The 22,849-nt window shown below is 25.8% G+C and overlaps 1 protein-coding gene across 1 annotated transcript in view; it reads right to left on the bottom strand.

Annotated features, from left to right (window-relative positions):
• Positions 1 to 22,849, bottom strand: part of LOC111624028 (probable arginine--tRNA ligase, mitochondrial) — a 35,769-nt gene that overhangs the window by 2,213 nt on the left and 10,707 nt on the right. The window contains exons 5-15 of the mRNA XM_023366796.1: positions 20,722 to 20,806; positions 18,148 to 18,221; positions 14,345 to 14,451; positions 9,345 to 9,440; positions 9,221 to 9,269; positions 7,481 to 7,502; positions 6,950 to 7,061; positions 6,814 to 6,874; positions 6,668 to 6,741; positions 6,468 to 6,595; positions 4,045 to 4,162 (exon numbers count right to left, since the gene is read on the bottom strand). Of these exons, the coding sequence (XP_023222564.1) occupies positions 4,045 to 4,162; positions 6,468 to 6,595; positions 6,668 to 6,741; positions 6,814 to 6,874; positions 6,950 to 7,061; positions 7,481 to 7,502; positions 9,221 to 9,269; positions 9,345 to 9,440; positions 14,345 to 14,451; positions 18,148 to 18,221; positions 20,722 to 20,806 (926 nt within the window). The remainder of the gene's footprint in view (positions 1 to 4,044; positions 4,163 to 6,467; positions 6,596 to 6,667; positions 6,742 to 6,813; positions 6,875 to 6,949; positions 7,062 to 7,480; positions 7,503 to 9,220; positions 9,270 to 9,344; positions 9,441 to 14,344; positions 14,452 to 18,147; positions 18,222 to 20,721; positions 20,807 to 22,849) is intronic.

Below are 22,849 nucleotides of genomic sequence, written 5' to 3'. Positions count from 1 at the left end.
TATATTCAAATATTCCTGAATTTAATATCTTCACAAATAAATGCTATAAAATTGAAAAAAAGCTTTATTTTATGATAAAAATAGATTTGAAAAATATATTAAAATCATGAAATACTGTTACAATTTTCTCTAAAGCAAGAATAAATAGAAATAACTGACAAAATTAATATATTTCCAATTTCATTATAAAATTTAATATAAACATCCTAATATAATATTGAAAAATCAATATTCCAAGCATAAAGAAAAACTATAATATAAGAAAATAAGTAATAGTCTTATCCTTCTTTTATTGGAAAACTAAAAAGTTTCAATCAATATTACAAGGGCTATTTTTTAAATAAGGTCTGTTTTTTAATAAGAAGAAAAATACTGTAAATATTAAAATATATTTTTTTCCATATTCTACATACTTTTATCTACTTTTCTACATAATTTACATTTTTGTTCAAACGTTTGTCATACCACTCAAAAATTTTAAAATTCCGACTTCAAAGAAATTTGCCGCTGGAAGACATTAGGCCATATCGCTTGTCTTGTATGGCACGGTGGAGTTTTCTAAGGTCACACAATAAGCATCAGTATTGATTGTTGTGCCTCTTGGCATAAAATCCACTAACAAAGTCCCTTTCCTGTCCCAAAAGACAGTTACCATGATCTTTCATGCTAAAATCAAACAACAGATCATATCTTACAGTCGGCAGGCGACTCAGTTTTCTTAAACATTATAAACTTCTACAGTTCAGCACACAGACAGCCAATATGGCTGCAAATGGCATCTAAACACACGCAAAGCATGCTGAAAGCAGATGCTCATGCACACTGCTGCAATCGCGTATCATTCTCACTCTCATTCACAAACAGATCTTATTTAAAAAATAGCCCTCGTATTTATCAATTCCAGTAAACAAGCATTTATTTTTTTTGTAATAATAACAAATCAGACAATGTAATAGTTTTTGAATTTGTAAAAATGTCTTATTTATGTTGTTTAAAGATAACAATTTTTCTTTTGTTATATTGCTATGATTACTCAAGTGTTCTATTCTAAAACTAAAGATGAAGAAAAGATAATTTTGAAACATTTTTTCTTTGTCCTTAGATATATTTATTGATTAAAACTGGCTTGACTCTAGTAGACTCATTTTCATCTGGATTTTGTTCTTAAGATTTGTTTACAAACCATCCAACATTAATATAACTTTATCTTTTTAATATGCTTATTCTATCGTCTATTTAATATAAAAACCAAACACCTTTATAAATCTAGCTACGTTTTACTGAAAAACAAACATTTTTGATTTATATCATAAGTTATCCTCAGGATTATAATTCAATAAGAAACAACATAAACATATTAAAAGAATATAACATTCATATATAAAATAAATAAATGGAATAGAAAAATTCAGATACTAATTATTTAAATATTTAAATTAAAATGAAGGAAAAATGAATGAATAATGTTAAAATTCAAATTAACTACAAATCCCAATATTTAACACATTTCTATGACAGGGACAGTGTTTTCATGACAGTGACATTTAGTCCCTCTTGTATTTATGCATATCTCAAAATTATTTTGTTTTTAAATTTCATATATTTTTGTATTGCTTTATTTTTAAGAATGATGGTATTCTTTTTAAATTTTTTTTTCTGCAAGTGTTAATTTCTTAATAAATTTTACCACACAAAAGTCTTATAAAATCTTATTTTCTAATATAATTTATTTTCTGGAATGCTTTGTTCTGTTGTAATTTCAATATTCATTTTGAACTTTCATTTGGCCCATCCTAAGTTGCAATAAACTTGCTTAAATTACAATTGTTAAAAAATTAATCTGTGTTATGTTAGATTAGACTAGATTTTAAAACATTTAAAAGAATGTTTTGACAGATTTCACAATTCAAGGACCAAAGATTGAAATTCAGCATCTTTGAAAACCCTTAGATACAATTTTGTACAGTAGAGCGTTGATTATCCGAATCAATTGGGGACTGGGGTTGTTTGAAAGATCGATGTTTCGGATAACTGAGTATGTATGAAAAAATATATTAATTTATCTCATCTTGACATTTTTCTCCGTTGCGTGTCGCTTCGCGTTGAATTTTTGTCGATGTTAAGCCTAACGAAGACTATTGTATCGTTAAAAATTATTTTTTTATTTTGTACGAATAAAATAAATATATTGAAAAATATAAAAACAATAAAAATTATACTTCAGAAGTTAATTTAGTATCAAAAACGTAAAATGTTTGAGTAGCCCAAGACATAGCCAAAGATTGCAGTGCCACAGCACTGGCAAAAATTTAAATTTGCCGACTGGAATTCTTTCAGATGATTGACGTTTCGGATGATTGACTTTCAGATAATCGACGCTCTACTGTACTTATTTATAATATGCTATATAGTGATGGGGCAATTAATCATAATCGAGCAAATCTCATCATGATTGCTGTTTCTTAAAGCAATTCTTCCACTTTTAATAAGAAAATAAATTATTTGTTTCAGTTGAAAATTAAAAATTTCTATGTTGTTTTTGAAACCGTGTTTGATAAATATACAATTTTTTTTTGTGAATTTGGATTTTGAGATGTTACCAGCACGTTATGCAAATTCTTAGCTGTTTTGCTACAACAGCGATAAATCCACCCCTACTGGCAAATTTAGGTACTACTTTTTTTTTCTTCGTGGAATCTCTTTCCCATGTCGTCCTTAGTCACTCCCAAATTTGGCGATAGTCCGGCTGTTAGATTGCTCTACAGATGTCTCTAAGTACCATCAGTTTAAAAAAACACCCTGTATTATTGTGAAATAATTAATCTTGATTTACATGTGCAGTCCAAGAACACAAGTCAACATAAATTATAACCATCTGTCAATATAACAGAGAGATATTTTATTTCAATAAATAAGTAAAGTCAATTTTAATTTGAATAATATCTGCCATCAAACAGCAGACACTACTACTACTCAAGGATTTTTGAAAACTTATGAAAACAATGTAAAATTAATAAATATTGTAAATTACAGTAACTCCATACTGTATTTATTTAACAAACTTCAATAAAAAATGCTAGATTAAAAATCTAAAATATACAGATGATGTATTTTTTACATACTGGTATATGTTTCTTTATAATGACTGTAACAGTCATTATAAAGAAACATAACCTACCAGTTGTCATTTCAAGTAGCTAATAATTTGCTTTAAAAATCAAGCTTTCATACATAAATAAATACTTTATTAATAAAGGGTATTAAATAGATAGATGAAAAGAAAATAATAATTGCCCTTAATAATAACCAGAGAAAATACTTATTCAAATAAAACTATTAATTTAAATATTTACCACTCACCTGAACACTATTACTTAATTAAATACATAAAACTGATCTCTATGTATAATCACTATAACTGTTTAAATGTAAAAAATAATAATTTCATTTTTATTCTAGTTTTTCTGAAATTATTTTAAAAGAATCAAAATAGACAAAATCTTTATACTTAAGTCAAGCTCAATAAGCTGACAAAAGCTGATTTATTACATATAATAAATTTTAATTAAGTAATTTAAATAAAAAACTAATTTATTACTTAAATTATTTAATTATAACAGCTTTATTTTTTAATTATAATTAAAAATGAAATTATTTATTGAAAATGTATGATCATTTTAAATTGAATTGTAAAACTGCCATTTCATTAACTTTCTTTTTGAAAAGATTTCAATATTTCCTTTCACAACTGACTTCATTACCCACAATAACATTTCAACTTATATAAACCATATGATTAATTTAATCTGATATCCTATTTATCTGAATAGCAACTAACGATTTTAACAAATATAATATTTGATAAATGAAAAGGAAAAAAAACTTTTTGTAAACTATTTAAATTTTTGTTTTTGATGTAAGAGGATATTTTTTCATTGTGGCACAATTAATATTTCAGATTACAAATCTCATTAATAAATTATATTTTGTGATGCATCATAGAGAATATTCTTATATTATTTATTCTATCTATTTTATACTTACCTAGATTCTTCTAATTTAAATTTGTTTTTCAAATATTTAACAATTTGCTTTGCTCTGGTACTGTACATTGATTCACTATGATATTCATCAAAATGAATTCCTAATTTCTGAAAAGAAAGTTAGTAATAACATTCAAATTTAATACTTTTCACATATTTTTACAATAAACACGAATAAAATAGTTGTATCAACTTTAAAAGCATCATGTCTTTTCCTGAGGTTATTTCTCTTTTTATACCTCCACTCCTCATTCCCTCTGTCGATGATTCCGTTCCATGATTGGTGTATTTCCCTTCCTATATTGTTGTTCATTCTATATTTTTGTCTTACTACATGGATGAGTTCATATAATTGCCTTTAAAGTTATTTGAGAGAATTAAAAAGTAATAGAAAGTAAAATAAATTTAATACCAGAAAAAATAAACTCAACTAAAAAATATCTTTATTATAGAAATGATAAAAAATATGAGATAACAGAAGAAAAAGGTGTAGTATTTTCATTTGATTGCAGTTGTGAACAAAAGAAAACATATATTGGGGAAACAAAAAGTAAATTAAAAATATGCATAAAAGAACATATTCACGCCATCAAAAGTAATTATGCAAATTCAGTGGTAGCAGAACATTGTAACACGACAAGATGCTAAATAGATACAAGCACTATAAAAATAAAGAAAAAAGAAAGAAATAATTTTTAAAGGCAATTATATGAACACATCCACAGAGTAAGACAAAAAAATAAAATAAACAACAATACAGGAAGGGAAATACACCAATCATGGAACAGAATAATCAACAGAGGGAGTGAGGGGTGGAGGTATAAAAAAGAGAAATAACCTCAGGATAAGACAATGTTCAAGTGATAGTGGGAGAACAATAATGTAAATTTTAAAAAGTGTTTAAACCAATTTTTATCAATATAACTTATTTTTATTGTTATTGTATACAGGAATATGATTGGATTTATGCTATTTATAGTCTTAAATACTGATGTATTTAAAAATGTATTTATGAATCAAAAAACTGTAAGTTCTATTTTATTTTATTGTTGGAAATTTTTATAATTTTGTAATAATTTTATAATTTGTTTTAGAAATTGTTGGTCATAAACCTGATGAGGGACCAACGGATCCAAAATACAATGATATCATGTAACGTGTTCAGGTGAAAAATAAAGACTTTTTTCTGAACTGTTTTCTTAATTTGGAGAACCAGGTCACCAGTATAATAAGTCCTAGTAATAAATAAGTCCTTGTAGGCAATTTAAGTACAGAAATCTTAAGAGACTGTTAACTAGTGAGAACATACAGGTTAATACAATACTAAAAGTTTTAAAGAACTTGGCAGAGAACAAAAATAATTATCAAAACAATTGGTATAACAAACTTAGGATCAAATTGGCAAGTTATGGTTTGTCTCATTTACTATTTAACAGTACTGAAACAGACTGGAATTACGGAACTTCTTTATTGATGGAGAATATGTATAATAATTCAATTAATCATGAGATGAAAAATTTACAGGAGTCAAAATTTCACCCATGGTATATAGTTAATTTAAATTTCCCTCCAGCAAATAATTATATTCATTATAAAATACCATTTGGAATGAAAAGATTTTATATGCAGATCAGACTAAACAGTTTTTATATTATAGTTGAAGGGAATTATTTGGATATCAGGAATAAACAATGTAGGCTGTGTAATGACCAAATTTCTGTATATCATATAATTAGTTTGTGCAAGGGTTGCTCCAAACTTAGAGAACAGACTGGTATTTCCACCTTGTCAGCCATCAAATCTATGCAAGAATTCTACCAAAAAATNGTCGCTGAAAATAAAAGTATATGAATTATATTTGAATCTTTAGTTTTGAACAATGTTAACTAAATTGCTATCTTAACATTACCAAAAATTTCCAATTTTTAAAAATTTTTAACATGAATAACATAAACCATGAGAAATACAAGATTGTGAACTATAATATACATATATATATAATATATATGGGAAGATTGCATTGTTCACTGATATAGGCATGTTTTAAACAAGAAACCTCAATTGTATAGAAAAGTCTGAGAAATGATAAATATCAATCAGACTGTATGAAAATATTAAGTGTATATAAGATACCCCTCAAGGTTGATAGAGACAAGCAAGAACATGAATATGTTGTTGCCGTGGCAAGATCTTTGTAGAATAGAATTAAAGAGCAGTTTCTATAAACTATCAAAAAGGAATATCTTCCATAGCATTTGTAAGATATGTTATGGAGGAGAAGGTTACTGTGAAGTGTTGGAAATCTATATATCAAGACATAAGGGGAATTCTGAAAACTTTAATGAGGACAGCAATGTATCTAAAAGTATCTTACATGCAAGTAAATACAATAAATTATTATAGATTTTGAAAATGATTCCTTACTTGATGAATTTAACATTGAAATAAAAGCTTTACTTTTAGCTTCTTCTAATAAATCTTTCAGATGCACTAACTTTCCTTTTCTTGTGCTCATTCCTTCAATTTGGCCAAATTTTATATGATGAACTGAACTAAAATTATTTATTAATTTAATAACCATTAAGTTTAAAAATCAAAAATTAGGAAATACAATAAAATAGTACCTATACCAATCATATCCCAATATTTTCAAAATGGCAACAAGGGAAAGAAAATGATCACTTTGGTTATTATCAACCTTTAAAAAATATTTTAAATATTAAAAAAATAATAATAATAAGGTTCATTATATTAATAAACCTGTACTGACAACATAATATGGTTTATCAAAATTATACTTCTCTTTACGATCTAGCACTGCAGCTATGTCTCTACAACAAAAAAATGATAATTACAGTAACCAAAATTAAAATAAATTTGCTAAATAACTAAAAATGTTAACATACCTACTAATATACAATGTCGAACCATCAGTCTTCTCTAATGTAACTGTTAGCTCACGATCAGCATTAACAGGAACTTTAAGTTGAACTAATCCTTCACTATATACACATATATCTAATAATCAGTAATTTTTAACAATATGATTAAATTACAAATCTATAAAAATTTTATATGAAATAATCAATTATTCTATTTTTTGGTTTCTGAATTATTAGTATAGTCTAAATAAAAACATGACAAAGCCAAGATATCATTGTTTTCAAAAATAAATGCATATTTGATATTATTCTTGAATATACCATCAAAATTTTAAATTAGAAACACAGAATTGACATACACAAAAATGATTGCCCCTTAAAATAACATGTTTCTATCAGGTATGTCAAACAAACTATCAGATTATTTATCAGGCTGTAATTAGTCAAGTAATTAATACTTCTGGAAGCAAAGATCAGACAGAAGTCTGGATATTGTAATTGGCAATGCTTCTGCATGGTAAACAGGAATTGTGGGTTCAAGTCCCCACTCTGAACCAATCTTTTCTTCCAGAAAATTCTAAATTTAAATTAAAAATTAAATTTGTCATTAAATGGCAGTCTAACCGCTTAATTATAGACAAATTACTCTATTTCTAATTGTTACATTACTTTGTTACAGCACTATAAATAACCCAGTTGTTTGTTTGGCATATCTAATAGAATTGGGTTGATGTTATGTTGTTATGTGCTTCTATCATTCCAAAATTTCCCCTGTCCAACTCAGTTCAATTTTATAAAGATGTTAAACAACTTTTGATTTACCCTGTATTTTTATAAGACACAAATAATATAATTTTGTATTGTATTATTCAAAAACTAATTTTAAAATGATTTATTAATACATATTTAAAAACAAATATATTCAAATATTCCTGAATTTAATATCTTCACAAATAAATGCTATAAAATTGAAAAAAAGCTTTATTTTATGATAAAAATAGATTTGAAAAATATATTAAAATCATGAAATACTGTTACAATTTTCTCTAAAGCAAGAATAAATAGAAATAACTGACAAAATTAATATATTTCCAATTTCATTATAAAATTTAATATAAACATCCTAATATAATATTGAAAAATCAATATTCCAAGCATAAAGAAAAACTATAATATAAGAAAATAAGTAATAGTCTTATCCTTCTTTTATTGGAAAACTAAAAAGTTTCAATCAATATTACAAGGGCTATTTTTTAAATAAGGTCTGTTTTTTAATAAGAAGAAAAATACTGTAAATATTAAAATATATTTTTTTCCATATTCTACATACTTTTATCTACTTTTCTACATAATTTACATTTTTGTTCAAACGTTTGTCATACCACTCAAAAATTTTAAAATTCCGACTTCAAAGAAATTTGCCGCTGGAAGACATTAGGCCATATCGCTTGTCTTGTATGGCACGGTGGAGTTTTCTAAGGTCACACAATAAGCATCAGTATTGATTGTTGTGCCTCTTGGCATAAAATCCACTAACAAAGTCCCTTTCCTGTCCCAAAAGACAGTTACCATGATCTTTCATGCTAAAATCAAACAACAGATCATATCTTACAGTCGGCAGGCGACTCAGTTTTCTTAAACATTATAAACTTCTACAGTTCAGCACACAGACAGCCAATATGGCTGCAAATGGCATCTAAACACACGCAAAGCATGCTGAAAGCAGATGCTCATGCACACTGCTGCAATCGCGTATCATTCTCACTCTCATTCACAAACAGATCTTATTTAAAAAATAGCCCTCGTATTTATCAATTCCAGTAAACAAGCATTTATTTTTTTTGTAATAATAACAAATCAGACAATGTAATAGTTTTTGAATTTGTAAAAATGTCTTATTTATGTTGTTTAAAGATAACAATTTTTCTTTTGTTATATTGCTATGATTACTCAAGTGTTCTATTCTAAAACTAAAGATGAAGAAAAGATAATTTTGAAACATTTTTTCTTTGTCCTTAGATATATTTATTGATTAAAACTGGCTTGACTCTAGTAGACTCATTTTCATCTGGATTTTGTTCTTAAGATTTGTTTACAAACCATCCAACATTAATATAACTTTATCTTTTTAATATGCTTATTCTATCGTCTATTTAATATAAAAACCAAACACCTTTATAAATCTAGCTACGTTTTACTGAAAAACAAACATTTTTGATTTATATCATAAGTTATCCTCAGGATTATAATTCAATAAGAAACAACATAAACATATTAAAAGAATATATAATATGCTTTATCAAAATTATACTTCTCTTTACGATCTAGCACTGCAGCTATGTCTCTACAACAAAAAAATGATAATTACAGTAACCAAAATTAAAATAAATTTGCTAAATAACTAAAAATGTTAACATACCTACTAATATACAATGTCGAACCATCAGTCTTCTCTAATGTAACTGTTAGCTCACGATCAGCATTAACAGGAACTTTAAGTTGAACTAATCCTTCACTATATACACATATATCTAATAATCAGTAATTTTTAACAATATGATTAAATTACAAATCTATAAAAATTTTATATGAAATAATCAATTATTCTATTTTTTGGTTTCTGAATTATTAGTATAGTCTAAATAAAAACATGACAAAGCCAAGATATCATTGTTTTCAAAAATAAATGCATATTTGATATTATTCTTGAATATACCATCAAAATTTTAAATTAGAAACACAGAATTGACATACACAAAAATGATTGCCCCTTAAAATAACATGTTTCTATCAGGTATGTCAAACAAACTATCAGATTATTTATCAGGCTGTAATTAGTCAAGTAATTAATACTTCTGGAAGCAAAGATCAGACAGAAGTCTGGATATTGTAATTGGCAATGCTTCTGCATGGTAAACAGGAATTGTGGGTTCAAGTCCCCACTCTGAACCAATCTTTTCTTCCAGAAAATTCTAAATTTAAATTAAAAATTAAATTTGTCATTAAATGGCAGTCTAACCGCTTAATTATAGACAAATTACTCTATTTCTAATTGTTACATTACTTTGTTACAGCACTATAAATAACCCAGTTGTTTGTTTGGCATATCTAATAGAATTGGGTTGATGTTATGTTGTTATGTGCTTCTATCATTCCAAAATTTCCCCTGTCCAACTCAGTTCAATTTTATAAAGATGTTAAACAACTTTTGATTTACCCTGTATTTTTATAAGACACAAATAATATAATTTTGTATTGTATTATTCAAAAACTAATTTTAAAATGATTTATTAATACATATTTAAAAACAAATATATTCAAATATTCCTGAATTTAATATCTTCACAAATAAATGCTATAAAATTGAAAAAAAGCTTTATTTTATGATAAAAATAGATTTGAAAAATATATTAAAATCATGAAATACTGTTACAATTTTCTCTAAAGCAAGAATAAATAGAAATAACTGACAAAATTAATATATTTCCAATTTCATTATAAAATTTAATATAAACATCCTAATATAATATTGAAAAATCAATATTCCNATAATAACCAGAGAAAATACTTATTCAAATAAAACTATTAATTTAAATATTTACCACTCACCTGAACACTATTACTTAATTAAATACATAAAACTGATCTCTATGTATAATCACTATAACTGTTTAAATGTAAAAAATAATAATTTCATTTTTATTCTAGTTTTTCTGAAATTATTTTAAAAGAATCAAAATAGACAAAATCTTTATACTTAAGTCAAGCTCAATAAGCTGACAAAAGCTGATTTATTACATATAATAAATTTTAATTAAGTAATTTAAATAAAAAACTAATTTATTACTTAAATTATTTAATTATAACAGCTTTATTTTTTAATTATAATTAAAAATGAAATTATTTATTGAAAATGTATGATCATTTTAAATTGAATTGTAAAACTGCCATTTCATTAACTTTCTTTTTGAAAAGATTTCAATATTTCCTTTCACAACTGACTTCATTACCCACAATAACATTTCAACTTATATAAACCATATGATTAATTTAATCTGATATCCTATTTATCTGAATAGCAACTAACGATTTTAACAAATATAATATTTGATAAATGAAAAGGAAAAAAAACTTTTTGTAAACTATTTAAATTTTTGTTTTTGATGTAAGAGGATATTTTTTCATTGTGGCACAATTAATATTTCAGATTACAAATCTCATTAATAAATTATATTTTGTGATGCATCATAGAGAATATTCTTATATTATTTATTCTATCTATTTTATACTTACCTAGATTCTTCTAATTTAAATTTGTTTTTCAAATATTTAACAATTTGCTTTGCTCTGGTACTGTACATTGATTCACTATGATATTCATCAAAATGAATTCCTAATTTCTGAAAAGAAAGTTAGTAATAACATTCAAATTTAATACTTTTCACATATTTTTACAATAAACACGAATAAAATAGTTGTATCAACTTTAAAAGCATCATGTCTTTTCCTGAGGTTATTTCTCTTTTTATACCTCCACTCCTCATTCCCTCTGTCGATGATTCCGTTCCATGATTGGTGTATTTCCCTTCCTATATTGTTGTTCATTCTATATTTTTGTCTTACTACATGGATGAGTTCATATAATTGCCTTTAAAGTTATTTGAGAGAATTAAAAAGTAATAGAAAGTAAAATAAATTTAATACCAGAAAAAATAAACTCAACTAAAAAATATCTTTATTATAGAAATGATAAAAAATATGAGATAACAGAAGAAAAAGGTGTAGTATTTTCATTTGATTGCAGTTGTGAACAAAAGAAAACATATATTGGGGAAACAAAAAGTAAATTAAAAATATGCATAAAAGAACATATTCACGCCATCAAAAGTAATTATGCAAATTCAGTGGTAGCAGAACATTGTAACACGACAAGATGCGAAATAGATACAAGCACTATAAAAATAAAGAAAAAAGAAAGAAATAATTTTTAAAGGCAATTATATGAACACATCCACAGAGTAAGACAAAAAAATAAAATAAACAACAATACAGGAAGGGAAATACACCAATCATGGAACAGAATAATCAACAGAGGGAGTGAGGGGTGGAGGTATAAAAAAGAGAAATAACCTCAGGATAAGACAATGTTCAAGTGATAGTGGGAGAACAATAATGTAAATTTTAAAAAGTGTTTAAACCAATTTTTATCAATATAACTTATTTTTATTGTTATTGTATACAGGAATATGATTGGATTTATGCTATTTATAGTCTTAAATACTGATGTATTTAAAAATGTATTTATGAATCAAAAAACNCCCTTAGATACAATTTTGTACAGTAGAGCGTTGATTATCCGAATCAATTGGGGACTGGGGTTGTTTGAAAGATCGATGTTTCGGATAACTGAGTATGTATGAAAAAATATATTAATTTATCTCATCTTGACATTTTTCTCCGTTGCGTGTCGCTTCGCGTTGAATTTTCGTCGATGTTAAGCCTAACGAAGACTATTGTATCGTTAAAAATTATTTTTTTATTTTGTACGAATAAAATAAATATATTGAAAAATATAAAAACAATAAAAATTATACTTCAGAAGTTAATTTAGTATCAAAAACGTAAAATGTTTGAGTAGCCCAAGACATAGCCAAAGATTGCAGTGCCACAGCACTGGCAAAAATTTAAATTTGCCGACTGGAATTCTTTCAGATGATTGACGTTTCGGATGATTGACTTTCAGATAATCGACGCTCTACTGTACTTATTTATAATATGCTATATAGTGATGGGGCAATTAATCATAATCGAGCAAATCTCATCATGATTGCTGTTTCTTAAAGCAATTCTTCCACTTTTAATAAGAAAATAAATTATTTGTTTCAGTTGAAAATTAAAAATTTCTATGTTGTTTTTGAAACCGTGTTTGATAAATATACAATTTTTTTTTGTGAATTTGGATTTTGAGATGTTACCAGCACGTTATGCAAATTCTTAGCTGTTTTGCTACAACAGCGATAAATCCACCCCTACTGGCAAATTTAGGTACTACTTTTTTTTTCTTCGTGGAATCTCTTTCCCATGTCGTCCTTAGTCACTCCCAAATTTGGCGATAGTCCGGCTGTTAGATTGCTCTACAGATGTCTCTAAGTACCATCAGTTTAAAAAAACACCCTGTATTATTGTGAAATAATTAATCTTGATTTACATGTGCAGTCCAAGAACACAAGTCAACATAAATTATAACCATCTGTCAATATAACAGAGAGATATTTTATTTCAATAAATAAGTAAAGTCAATTTTAATTTGAATAATATCTGCCATCAAACAGCAGACACTACTACTACTCAAGGATTTTTGAAAACTTATGAAAACAATGTAAAATTAATAAATATTGTAAATTACAGTAACTCCATACTGTATTTATTTAACAAACTTCAATAAAAAATGCTAGATTAAAAATCTAAAATATACAGATGATGTATTTTTTACATACTGGTATATGTTTCTTTATAATGACTGTAACAGTCATTATAAAGAAACATAACCTACCAGTTGTCATTTCAAGTAGCTAATAATTTGCTTTAAAAATCAAGCTTTCATACATAAATAAATACTTTATTAATAAAGGGTATTAAATAGATAGATGAAAAGAAAATAATAATTGCCCTTAATAATAACCAGAGAAAATACTTATTCAAATAAAACTATTAATTTAAATATTTACCACTCACCTGAACACTATTACTTAATTAAATACATAAAACTGATCTCTATGTATAATCACTATAACTGTTTAAATGTAAAAAATAATAATTTCATTTTTATTCTAGTTTTTCTGAAATTATTTTAAAAGAATCAAAATAGACAAAATCTTTATACTTAAGTCAAGCTCAATAAGCTGACAAAAGCTGATTTATTACATATAATAAATTTTAATTAAGTAATTTAAATAAAAAACTAATTTATTACTTAAATTATTTAATTATAACAGCTTTATTTTTTAATTATAATTAAAAATGAAATTATTTATTGAAAATGTATGATCATTTTAAATTGAATTGTAAAACTGCCATTTCATTAACTTTCTTTTTGAAAAGATTTCAATATTTCCTTTCACAACTGACTTCATTACCCACAATAACATTTCAACTTATATAAACCATATGATTAATTTAATCTGATATCCTATTTATCTGAATAGCAACTAACGATTTTAACAAATATAATATTTGATAAATGAAAAGGAAAAAAAACTTTTTGTAAACTATTTAAATTTTTGTTTTTGATGTAAGAGGATATTTTTTCATTGTGGCACAATTAATATTTCAGATTACAAATCTTATTAATAAATTATATTTTGTGATGCATCATAGAGAATATTCTTATATTATTTATTCTATCTATTTTATACTTACCTAGATTCTTCTAATTTAAATTTGTTTTTCAAATATTTAACAATTTGCTTTGCTCTGGTACTGTACATTGATTCACTATGATATTCATCAAAATGAATTCCTAATTTCTGAAAAGAAAGTTAGTAATAACATTCAAATTTAATACTTTTCACATATTTTTACAATAAACACGAATAAAATAGTTGTATCAACTTTAAAAGCATCATGTCTTTTCCTGAGGTTATTTCTCTTTTTATACCTCCACTCCTCATTCCCTCTGTCGATGATTCCGTTCCATGATTGGTGTATTTCCCTTCCTATATTGTTGTTCATTCTATATTTTTGTCTTACTACATGGATGAGTTCATATAATTGCCTTTAAAGTTATTTGAGAGAATTAAAAAGTAATAGAAAGTAAAATAAATTTAATACCAGAAAAAATAAACTCAACTAAAAAATATCTTTATTATAGAAATGATAAAAAATATGAGATAACAGAAGAAAAAGGTGTAGTATTTTCATTTGATTGCAGTTGTGAACAAAAGAAAACATATATTGGGGAAACAAAAAGTAAATTAAAAATATGCATAAAAGAACATATTCACGCCATCAAAAGTAATTATGCAAATTCAGTGGTAGCAGAACATTGTAACACGACAAGATGCTAAATAGATACAAGCACTATAAAAATAAAGAAAAAAGAAAGAAATAATTTTTAAAGGCAATTATATGAACACATCCACAGAGTAAGACAAAAAAATAAAATAAACAACAATACAGGAAGGGAAATACACCAATCATGGAACAGAATAATCAACAGAGGGAGTGAGGGGTGGAGGTATAAAAAAGAGAAATAACCTCAGGATAAGACAATGTTCAAGTGATAGTGGGAGAACAATAATGTAAATTTTAAAAAGTGTTTAAACCAATTTTTATCAATATAACTTATTTTTATTGTTATTGTATACAGGAATATGATTGGATTTATGCTATTTATAGTCTTAAATACTGATGTATTTAAAAATGTATTTATGAATCAAAAAACTGTAAGTTCTATTTTATTTTATTGTTGGAAATTTTTATAATTTTGTAATAATTTTATAATTNTTTTTTTATAATTTATGGATTCTATATTGTTTACTTACTTAAAAATCTCATTCCAAAACCTGAAGTTAATTATCTACTCAGTTAAAAACATTTGTTTCTATTAAAAAAACTATTACTATATTAGTAAATTTTGCTTGAAAAACTTTTAAAACATTTTTAAATAAATGGTATTTGTTTAGTTTCCAGTTAAAGTTTAAAGTTTATCACAATGAGGAATAATTTAAGAAATATCATATGCATATATAGATAAATATCTCACCTCATAAACAGTTTTATATTCTTTAATACTTAAATCTTTAAACAATTTCCATCGATCTAATAATTTTTCATTTCCTGAGTAGAAAAAAGTTTATGTATGGATCAAATATTTAAAGTTAAATTTATGAAGTTTGTAAAACATACAAGTTTATTTATAACAATATCAGAATATACTTATTTTCATATCTGTGAAAATGATAAATATGCTAATAAACTAGAATTGAATTGAATTGAATTTAAGTACAGAAACACATCTCATTAAATTTTCAGTCAGAAAAACATTTATAAAAAAAATTCTTATCATACAGAATGGCAAAATATAATCTTGTGGATCTTTAATCTTTAATCTAATCTTGTGGATGTAGCTAGGAATTTAAATAAAATATTGCTCTAAAGCAGAGTTTATTATTATTTTTAATACAAAAACTATATTTTTCAGCTAAATTGAAAACTTATTTCTGCAACATCAAAAATTTAGTTTTTTGTACACAAGATACAGTATATACAAACATCCTAGAGATATATTAGATACTTGTAAAAAACATACATTTTTTTTTCTATGCAACAATTATATATATAAAACAGAGAAATATTAGTAAACTACTAATGTAGGAAGGTTGAAGAACATGTTCTATTTTTATTTAAAAATGACATAAAAATGATGTCAATAATATTTTTATATATGTAAGAAACCAAACATTGATAGTTTTGTAGATAACATAAAAGATAAATTTTGGCTCTTTACAAGCAGACCAAGTGAATCATAAATTATTACATTTTCTAGATATAATCAATTGAACAGAAAAATAACATCAGAACTAAGGTATATGGTAAACATATGTACTGTAAGGAACCAAGTCCGAACGTTATTTTTATTTACTTTTATTTTGCTTATTATTCTATTTTTGTTTGGGGCTTATGTTTTGTTAGGACGAAGTTTCCTCACCATTCACCTTAGTAACTTAAAAATAGAAGAAAAACCAACTCACCAACGAAAGAAAAGCGCCGTAGAAAACTCGCGCACACTTGCGCTTCCCAAGCGGAAAAAAGTAAGTCCGCACCGAGAAAAAGGGGGGGAAGACCCCACAACCCAGTTAGGAATCGCTAAACCTTAAAAGAATAAAGCATCCCGATAATTGTTAAAAAGAATAATGTAAAAGGTTAGCGAAGTATTGTCGGAAAATAATCTGCCAGATAAACAAGAAAAATTTAATGTTACAGATAAGTATGTAAATGAGGAGAGTGAGCTCATTCAGAATTGTGACGTCACCTCACACTATAAAGCCTCTAACTCAAGTGAAAACGAACGAGGTGAATTCCTGATAGCAACGAGCTTTGGTGAGCTTCGTAGCAGTGAACGAGAGAGGTGTCCGATAGGATTTTGAAGTTATTCGATTTGTGGATCGACGATTATAGAAAGTCTTGAGAGTTTGAGGAAATAGGTTCCTAGTATATTGAGGTGACGATTAGGATCTTTAATTTATAAGAATTATTGTTTATAAGTTAATTCTTTGATTTTGTCGAATTCCAAAGGGGAATAGAATTAAGTTAGAAATAGATTGATTTGAGTTTGTCGGATTGATTCTTGTTGAATTTCATTGAATAAATTATTGTTTGATTTTTACTAAATACTGTATATAGTTTATTACTAGAAGTTTAATTAAATATTTGATTTTGTTATTGACAAACTTTGTCATTATTTAATTCGGTGCACGCTTAAAGTCCAGGCCTGGCACACTAACGCGAATCCGTGTAAAGTACCCGTTAGGGAACGGCTATTTCCGGCACACAGTAGTGTCGATAATCGTTGGAAAGTCGGAAAAATAATATAGTACTTTACAGTACTATACTTTCCTGTTTACATTATTAAAAATTCATATGATCTATAATACTTATATCCAACTGGCAACACTAAGAAGAAAAAAATTATATAAAGTTTAGCACTTATTAATGTATATAAAACCATTATATTATGTTTTTAAAAAGGACCTTTAAGACACAATAGAAATACATTTGTAAATTATTCTATGGCATATTCTTTAGTTATAAAGTGATAAAGATTTAATTAATGCATCTGAGATATCAGGAATACACAAATATTCTGCACAGACTAAGTACATTTATAAATTCATTTATCCAAACATTTTATATAAATAAATAATAAGTTTCTTACATTACAGAAATTTATTATTTATTAGTNTTTTTTTATAATTTATGGATTCTATATTGTTTACTTACTTAAAAATCTCATTCCAAAACCTGAAGTTAATTATCTACTCAGTTAAAAACATTTGTTTCTATTAAAAAAACTATTACTATATTAGTAAATTTTGCTTGAAAAACTTTTAAAACATTTTTAAATAAATGGTATTTGTTTAGTTTCCAGTTAAAGTTTAAAGTTTATCACAATGAGGAATAATTTAAGAAATATCATATGCATATATAGATAAATATCTCACCTCATAAACAGTTTTATATTCTTTAATACTTAAATCTTTAAACAATTTCCATCGATCTAATAATTTTTCATTTCCTGAGTAGAAAAAAGTTTATGTATGGATCAAATATTTAAAGTTAAATTTATGAAGTTTGTAAAACATACAAGTTTATTTATAACAATATCAGAATATACTTATTTTCATATCTGTGAAAATGATAAATATAGATTAAATGATTTTTAATTATTTGTAAAGTTTAAAATATTCCATTATATTATACACCAATAATGTAAGAAAACTTTAAACTTTTTATCACAATGTATTTAAAACTAAAATAATAATAATTATATACAGAGCAATTAAATACTATGCAAATTAAAACGTAATGCCATAATTTTGTATGTAGAAATGTAGAAGCATCATTTATTAATATTTTGCATTTTGTAGACAAAAAAATCTTTTAGACTAAAATATTTTTAGAAAATTTAAATTTTCTAATTTTATTTCAAAGGAGAAATTTTTAACTTTAGAATAAGAGTGAAAACAAATTATATAAAATAATTTAGAAATTTATTGGTAAAACCTGATTTCTGAACAAATTTACTGATATTAAACAAATTATTTGTTTTAATATTAAAAGATTTTTTCATAAGATTAATAATAAAAATGCTTGGTTTTGAACATGTTGAAATAATTTTCAAGTCTTCAAACACAATAGATAAAAACACAGAAATTCTATGATTATATGTAATAAGTTACAAAATCTTTTTTGTTTATATCAAATCAGTCAATATTTCATTTCATTAAAAAAAAAAAAACTCATCTTTTCATTGATAAATTTACATTAATCAATTAATGAAAACCCAAATAATTTTTTAAGTGAAATAAAATACTAAATTTACTGTTAATTTTTACAGTGGTGCCTTGTATAATGTACTTAATCTGTTCCAGGTGCATGTCCGTTAAGTGAAAAGTCTGTTATACAAAACACAGTTTTCCATAGAAATACATGTTAAAACATAATTCATTCTGCAGCATAAAATAACTGTACTGTTCCATAAAAAAATGAAAATGGAGCAGTCACCAATTATGCCAGGTAGTCAGATGTTGTGAGGAGGAGGTGAAGGAACACTTTCTTTACACATTCATACAGATACAGACTTTTTACACATTGCAGCAGGTCTCTTTTTATTGTTTTTTAATTAGATTCAGATTCAGGAGAGGCTACCAAAGCTTGCAGGGTCAACTCTTCTTGTTCCATCCTTTGTTTTTTGGCAGCTTGCTTCTTGAAAAACATGTCCAAGGTGGTCTGTTTCTCTCTCTTCTTCAACACCTGTCAAAAATGATGGGCAAGGGTGTCATTGTAGAGATCATTGATCCTGTTGGCCTCAGCTCTGTTTGGATAATGAGTGTTGGTAAACTCCTGAACCTCTCCCCATTTGACAAGGAAGTTTTTGTCAACTTTCACTCCTTCTGATGATTTCTTGCTTTGTATCAATTGAAATCACCTTTCTGTTTTTTTAGAAGCCATGATTTGCACAACACTTGAATAAATGTAAATACTCTGCACTGAGGTGATGTACAGTACATAATAAACAAGGGAGCAAGCCGAATCTCAGCAAGAGCTCTGTATTTCAGATATACTAATAATATATTCTAATAATACTGTACTAATATATAAAAATAGCAGATTGTCATTGACAACGGCAAAAGAGTGGAAACATCATTCGCACTTGTTCGCAGAAAGTCCATTGTTCGCCTCATGTAATTGCTGAACAGAAAGTCCGTTGTTCGAATCACGTAAAGGCCAAACAGAAAGTCCGTTGTTAGCAACATCTGTTATTCGAGGCATATGTTATATGAGGCACCACTGTATATAATAAATCCAGAATTTGTTATAAAAACCTATATATTACAGATTATTTAATGAGGAAACTGTTTAATATTAGGAAAGATTATTATTCATTTGCTTGCTTAAACCAAAAGTGAACTTAAATATTCCAAACTAGTCTAAGATATTTGTTTCTTACATAAAAATAATAATCATAAAAACTTTCTAAGATTGTAGCTAAATAAAATACAATATATTGACTAGTAAATTTTTATTCTCAAAAAATAATTTTTGTTAGTATAATAAATACTATATTAAGTTTTAATCTGTTATAAAATTGGTACAAAATATTAATAAAAAAATTAATGTTTTAAAATAAATTTAGATAGAATTCATAAATACAGATTGTTAAAAATTAATAAAATGAATGTGTTATCAAAATTCTTAATTTTAATAATCTTAATGGTTAACTTTCATTAATATTCTTTACATAAAAATATAAAACAAATTCAATTCTTTGTAAGGAAATCTAAAAATGCACATTGAAAATATTATAATTATGAAAACAAGTTAACAAAAATGAAAGAAAAAATTTGTAATATTTGTAAAATTAATTCTGTCAGAAGAATAATTTAAATATATTAATTGCTATATAAGAAATTATATAGTTATTATTTACTTTTTAATCTAGATTAATTTTGGAGTTTCAAAATTAAACTACAGTATCTTTGAGAAAAACTACCAATTTATATATAAATTCATACCATTTTCCATTAAAGAAAAATGTTTCCGAGCTTTATCCTGAAATATTGGATCTTCATTTGCTCGTTTACTTGCTGCTATATATACCTAAAATTAATTATTGTAAAATAAATATATTGATCTATCAGAAATAATTAATAAAAACTTGATTTCAGAAATTGAAAAAATTGTTGCTATTAAGAATATCCTTTAAATAAGCCAGTCAATTAATAAAATTAAAAAAATATACAGATGAGTCTGCATAAGTCAACATCCCAGGAAAAGTGGAAATGTGTCAAGTTATCTGATATGACAACTAAAACAAAGTTGCAAAGAAAAAAAAACCACACACAAAACAACAATTAGGAAAACACAGTAATGTTTTATACAGTACTATAGGCTTACAATACATTGTGTACTCCATTTACAATAATGCTGTAGATCAGAGATGTCCAACCTGCAGCCTACACTGTGGCCCACTGCACCCTAAACTTTTCAGGTACATTCTCATTTATTTTGGTAAATTATGCCATAAAAATTATTCTTGTTTCACTGGATATAATTTGATGTCGTACTGATGTAATTGGTGACATAATTTGTAACTAACCAATCAAAAAATTTGATGGCGTGGTCTGTCATTTTGATTGTTTCAGTTTTAAAGATTTTTATAATGAAGTGATGTTGTTAGTGATAAAGAATGGTTACCTTTCATCAGGTAAATGAAAAAGACATAATTTCTCTTTTCAAAAGAGTGTCAGCCATTTTTAGTGAATCGAGGTTAGGCGCAATGCCAAAGTGGAAGGGGCTAATTTACTCTTTATTTATTTCTAATTACAGATATATAATACAGACATAGGTCTATCTATATATTTCTTTTGCTAATGTAATAATTTAAATATTTTCAATCTCCAATTATATTCATACTTATTTCATCAACTTTAAATTTATATTTTTAATAACTCAACATTTGGTCATGGCATCTAATACTAAGAAAAGAAAAATAACAGAAGAGAGAAAATTCAATATCTTTCGAGCAAGAAAATATTTTGTAATTGAAACATGCATTATTATTATCTGCCTTATTTGTCATGATAAAATTGCCATGTGTAAGGAATATAATATTAAGTGTCACTATGCTACCAAACATGAGTCAGAATGTAATAAATTAAACGAAGAAAGAAGAAAAATGAAACTAGACTAATTGAAAAAGCAGTTTAGTTCTCAATAAAACATTCTCAAAAAATCTGTTGTTAAAACTGATAACTAACTTTTGTACATATATTTAATAGCTGAAAAATTGGCTCAGAAGGTTAAGCCATTGGAAGATGGTGAATTAATAAAAAATGTATTGTAACTGCTTTTAATGAATATTGTCCCAAGAAAGTGAATTTATTCAATGAAACAATTGGTATAAGAATTGATGACATAGATGACAATATTGTGAGTACATTGCAGACCCAATTATCTAAATGCGTTCAGTACTTTCATCCACTACTAAACTGTAATGATCAAAGTAACACTGTACAATTGATTATTTTCATCAGAGGAATTGATGTCAATTTTAATATAATTGAAGAAATGTTGAACTTATGCCATATGAAGGAACAACAACTGGCAGTGATATACTTGAACACTTTAATTTAGTCATTGAAAAGTTCAATATTGATAGAAATAAAATTTATTTGATTACAACTGATGGTGCTCTTGCATTAATTGGTAAAAATGAAGGATTTATTACTATATTCAAAGAAATGGTTGATCATGATTCATCAACAGCAATTATGTGTTCAAAAGTTAAATATGAATCAGTTGATGATAGATTTTGTGAAAGTTGTGAATTTTATCAGATCTTGGGGCTTGATCCATCGTGAGCTCAAAGCATACTTGGAAGAAATTAGCAGTGAGTATGAAGATGTTATTTATTTCTCAAAAGTCAGTTGGCTCAGTAAAACAGCAACTTTGAAAAGATTTTAATTATTGTTACCTGAAATAAGAATTCATATAAAGCAAGAAGCAAAATGTAGATTTTTTAGAAAATGAAGAATGGTTGAATGATCTTGCCTTCTTAGTAGATATCACTGAAATGTTGTCCAAACTTAATTTACATTTATAAGGAAAAGACCAGTTATGTTGCACAATGTTTGATCAAAT

The sequence above is a fragment of the Centruroides sculpturatus genome, unplaced genomic scaffold, assembly GCF_000671375.1.
Source record: "Centruroides sculpturatus isolate CEXI.00-Female unplaced genomic scaffold, Cexi_2.0 scaffold192, whole genome shotgun sequence".
Taxonomy (NCBI): domain Eukaryota; kingdom Metazoa; phylum Arthropoda; class Arachnida; order Scorpiones; family Buthidae; genus Centruroides; species Centruroides sculpturatus.
This window is presented reverse-complemented; position numbering and strand designations above follow the sequence as displayed.